A 5,271-nucleotide genomic window follows, 5' to 3' on the forward strand; every position below is an offset into this window, starting at 1 on the left:
GGCCCGATACCGATACCCAGTTTCGGATCGGCGCATCTCTATTACAAACCATGAGCTTTGAAAGCTTGAAGGTTCACTCCTGACCTTAAAGATAACAGTTGGATATGCAGTAAAAAAGATTTAGATATGCAGCAAACGAACCAAAAACTCCTTCAAATTAATGATGAAACAACTGACGGCTTTAGCTCAATACAGTGTGTCTCTGTGAAATGACAGAAACTGGGGAAGCAGAATGAATTTATATTGAGGTTGAATCTATTCTATTCTGACATACTGGTTTTGTTCATATTTTTTTGTGCTTTCCAGGAAGGTACATGGTTTTGGAATGATGGGACACGTTTCAACTACACACTCTGGTGCCCTGGAGAACCGAACAATGCAGGGAATAACCAGAACTGTCTTCAAATGAATTATTCAGGTAACTTAATAAAATATTAAATGCAAATAGCATACCATTTATTAAAGTAGAGAGAACAAACCTCTGCTAAAGATGTAAAAGCTGAATCCACATGTGCATCAAAACATTCACAGATTCATTCTATCATCCTGTGTTTTGGATTCTTACAGGTAGTAAATGCTGGGATGATGATTATTGTGGATATGTAAAATCGTCTGTCTGTGCCAAGAACCTCTGATCTGATGATTCCTGAGTTGATGCTGAAGCACAAAGTACCAAAACCACGAATGAATTCATGATTTCTCTTCACTTCCGTCTTTTCTATCGCTGTAACGCAACATGAGGAACGAAGCATGGAGTGGTAAAAACTGGAGCTGGATTCTCTTTCACACCTTGTGACATTAACAAGAGAAAACTGAATGTGTTACGAAAAGAATGCTTTCTCTGCATTTTCCTTGTCTCTCAATTAAAAATCTTAAGCATTGAAGCAATGTGCTCTCTGTTATTTCTCATGTTCGTCTCCTGTATGACATCAAATCCCTGGACGCATTAATTGTTGACAAAGTCTGAGAAATGTACCTGACGAGATGTAGATGTGGTGGACCTTTCCACCGTAGTCTTCTGCAAAATCAGTTTACAAGCTTTCCTCCAAAGCAGCAGCTGCCCTCAAACAATCCAATCCAGACGCCTACTGGGAATGTCTTGATCAGGAGTTGGACTGTTGCTCCTTTGCTGGAAGACCACTGCTGTCGTTACTTTTCACGATGGCGTCAACTTTCTTGTTCGATTTAATCTCTCCTGTAATCACAGATTATTATTTTTTTTTTAAAGTTATTTTTTTGGCCTTTGTGCCTTTATTTGATAGGACAGTGGGAGAGAGACAGGAAAGTGGGGAGAAGAGTAGGGGGAGGACATGTGTGAAAGGGTCATGAGCGGGCCTCGAACCCATGACCTCCGCATCGGGACTGTAGCCCTGTACGTGGGACGCCAGCTCTACCAGGTAGCTATAGCGGCGCCCCAATCACAGATTATTTAACCTACTTGTGTAATATTACAGATTCACATTGTCGTTCAAACAGCCTGAAATTACAACGTGAGAATAAAACGAGTGGTAAAAGGTTGGCGAAAGACTTTGATAAATCGAGCTAAAATCCCACAATTATACTTCTAAACTTCTATATTTCGTGTTTAAAAAAATTCAGGCAAGTCACAGGATGTCTAAACGTGTGATGATTTCAGACGGAATGACTCTAATAACTAACATGTGGATCAAAGTCAATAAAAAGTCACCAACAAGTTCCCCAAAACACTTTGAGTCCAGTTGTTTTTTTTCTGAGACAGATCCGGTTTCTTCATTAAATGTTTAATTTGTTCATGATAAATGTGCTTCTGTTTCTCAGCAGCTGAACTGTGTTAACATTTATTAAAATATGAAAACAGCGAGAAAAGACTTTGATATTGATGTGAGCTGTCACGCTCTCCTGCTGCCTCTGTCTGCCCGGAAACTGGTGACTCTGCTCTGTGATTGGCTGCTCGGTGACCTGTGCTGCTGCTGCTGCTGCACCTTGTGTCACTCTGAGTGTCCGACGACGTTAGAGCCACAGTTCAGCAGCCACTCCGCTGCAGACGATGAAGGCGATGAAGATGTCGGAGCTGCTCCTCATCTTCAGCTGTGTCCTCGGGATCTCTGCTGACAGTGAGTCTTTAAATCGACAGCTGATGGAGCTCAGTGTATCTGAAACTCAACCAGGCAGTGTGTCAGCGGGTGAAGGACCACTTTTATTGTGTTTTCTCTTCAGTTCTACATGAGAGCCGTGACTTCGGTGGCTGTTCAGACTCTGATGGAGCGGCGACGAACACACTGGATGGCGAAGAGCTTTGGTACGCAGACTTCATCAACAAGAGAGGAGTCACGCCTCTGCCAGGCTTCGTAGATCCTATTGCCTTCCCAGGAGCTTATGAAGAAGCTGTGGCTAATCAGCAAATCTGCAGACAGAACCTGAAGATATGTAAAATGGCTATGAAGGACCTCCCAGTGGAACAGGGTGAAGACAAATATTTAAATCTCTTCTTGAAATTCCTGATGTGACTGAGCTGATTTTACAGTCAACATAGAGCGTCAGAGGTTAAAAACAGCTTCATCAGCAGATGGACAAACATCTGCTGGGCTTTATTCATTTCAACCATGAACCTTGTTTGTGAGCACAGGTGAAAGAACCTGTTCTGTATTTGACATGATTAACAGGAACTGTGTTTCTGTTCAGTTCCTCCTTCCGACCCGATCATCTACATCAGAGACGCCTTGGGGCTCAGAGAGAACAACACGCTAATCTGTCATGTGACCGGCTTCTATCCGGCTCCTGTCAAAGTCTCCTGGATCAAGAATGGAAAGAACGTGACCGACGGCACCAGCATCAACGTTCCTTTCGTCAACAGAGATGGTTCCTTCACCCAGATCTCCAGACTGGAGTTCACCCCTCAGCAGGGAGACATCTACAGCTGTTCAGTGGAACATGTGGCCCTGAGCCAGCCGCTGACCACCATCTGGGGTGAGAAACTTTATTTAAACAGAGACCTGGTAACACAGTTGCTCACAGACGACTGACTCCAGATGTGAAATTGCTTGATTTGTCCAGATGTGCTGGTTGTTGTCTCCAGAATTTCAGGCTGATGTGTTCAGACATTCAGGTTCATGTGTCCAGATGTGCAAGTTAATGTGTCAGATTTTCAGATTTATGTGTCCAGATGTGCAGGTACATGGATCTAGATGTGCAAGGTCCCATCACCAGGTGTACAGATCCATGTGTAATGGTGTGCAGGTCCCCAGATGTGCACGTTTATGTGTCCAGATGTGCAGCCTGACGTGTCCAGACATGCAGGGTCATGTGTCCAGATGTGCAGGTTTTTTTTTATCTCTAGGTGTACGGGTTCAGGTGTACAGATACACAGATTCATCGGTCCAGATCTGCAGGTTTATTTCTCCTGATGTGCAGTCTACATCTCCATATGTACAGACTGATGTGTCCAGATGTGCAGGTTCATTTGTCCAGATGTAAAGGTTGATGTGTCTGTGCTTATGTCTTCAGATGTGACGCCGCCGCCGCCGCCCAGCGTTGGACCTGCAGTGTTCTGTGGAATCGGTGTGACTCTCGGTCTGCTCGGTGTGGCAGCTGGAATCTTCTTCTTCATCAAAGGACACAAACGCAGCTGATTGGTTGAGGCCGATGATGTCGTCGCTGTTGGGCGTAGATTTATCGGGACACATTCCAGATGTTTTTCTTTTCCTTGTAAATGAATGTAAATGAATGCTTTCCTTGTAAATGAATGCTTCATTCGTGTGAATCAAACTTGTTCGCTGTTCTTTCAGCGTTTAGTTTGAACAACCAGTTCCACATATTTCCTGCTGCAGATGAACTGGTTCGCTGCTGCAGCAACAACCTGGAAAGTGTCTGCTTCAACAAATCATCAAATCTGTTTTAATTTCAGTTCCACGTCCAGGGCTTCTCCTTTCTGCCAGCTGTGATCAGTGTTTCTGTTCCCTCTGATCCACAGAGACTCAGTCAGACCTCTTGATAGAGCTCAGTGAACTTGGGCATTATTCCCTCAGCTGTGACTGCTCAGGTTCAGGTCGGGCTCTGGATCACAGTGCATCCAGTTAACCTGGTTATCTGTGATACAACCAGCTGCTGTAACTCTAAATCATCTCTATAGCACCAGTTTCTTGTCACCGTGACAATGATCATGACAGAAAAACTGTGTTTTTGTTTTTTTTTTAATTTCAGTGTCTCCGCTTGATTTATTGTAAACACACAAATGATATCTGAGCCGCTTTAACGCTTAATGTGAACTCAATTAACACTGAACACAGCTGTAAGTACAGGTCACTTTAAAACCATGATAAATGAGTCCACTCTTAAATCTGTTTTTAACTGTGTTCTCTGGTTGTTCTCTCAGCATTACTGTAAATCAGGACTTGATGATTTTTACTTTAAATTAAAGTTGAATGACTGGAAAGTATAACTTCAGAAATAAAGTCTGAGTTACCAAAGTCAAAGAAAGCTGCACTATACTGAATCTGCTGTCTCCAGAGAGCCACGAAAGGATGAGATGTTTCCTCTCACTTCCAGTGACTTTAGTCAGAACAGAACTGTATAAGAAAGTTGGTCCATGAAGTCCAGCACAGAGAAATAAAGCAGCAGCTACTCAGGAGGAGTTCTTCTGATAGACGGGATCACTTTAAGTCTAGAGTGAAGATTTTCCAGCAGGAGAAAGTATTTTAGTTTGTATCTGTGATCAGGAGGATCAGACAGATGACGTGTTGTCAGATTAACACACCAGAGCAGGACTCTGAAGACAAAGGTCATAATTTCACGAATGGAGAAAATTTCACCTTAAAGCCATATTAAAGTACTTGAAAAAAAATGCTTTCAAAAACTAGCAGTGTAATCCAAACTTTTTCATTAGAGCAGTTAAACACAGTCAGTGGGTCACAAATACCATAGCTGCTATCAAGCATGGCGGTGGCAGTATTATGCTCTGTGGCTGTTTTGTTGCCAGTAGAACTGGTGCTTTACACAGAATGAATGGAATAATGAAAAGGGGGAAGTAACTTGTCACGCTTCAGGAAAACCACAAGTCAGTTTTCTGCTGATCACGTAGGCAAAGAAAAGGCCTTCAGGAAGAAAGATCTGTTGTCAGACGGAAGAAAAGCTGAGCTATTTAGACACAATGAGCAGAAATATGTCTGGAGGAGAGAAGGTGAGGCCTTTAACCTCAAGAACACCAAACCTACCATCAAGCATGGAGGTGGCAGCATCATGCTCTGGTTCTGTTCTGCTGCCAGTGGACCTGGAGCTTTACACAAAGTCAATGGA

General features: G+C 43.1%; 1 protein-coding gene across 1 annotated transcript in view; it reads left to right on the top strand.

Annotated features, from left to right (window-relative positions):
* Positions 1–1,987: 1,987 nt before the first annotated feature.
* LOC103374982 (H-2 class II histocompatibility antigen, A-U alpha chain-like) overlaps positions 1,988–5,271 on the top strand; it is a 9,682-nt gene continuing 6,398 nt past the window's right edge. The window contains exons 1-3 of the mRNA XM_008305161.1: positions 1,988–2,093; positions 2,197–2,442; positions 2,662–2,946. Of these exons, the coding sequence (XP_008303383.1) occupies positions 2,027–2,093; positions 2,197–2,442; positions 2,662–2,946 (598 nt within the window). The 5' untranslated portion in view covers positions 1,988–2,026. The remainder of the gene's footprint in view (positions 2,094–2,196; positions 2,443–2,661; positions 2,947–5,271) is intronic.

The sequence above is a fragment of the Stegastes partitus genome, unplaced genomic scaffold (assembly GCF_000690725.1).
Source record: "Stegastes partitus isolate 25-593 unplaced genomic scaffold, Stegastes_partitus-1.0.2 Scaffold2426, whole genome shotgun sequence".
NCBI lineage: Eukaryota > Metazoa > Chordata > Actinopteri > Pomacentridae > Stegastes > Stegastes partitus.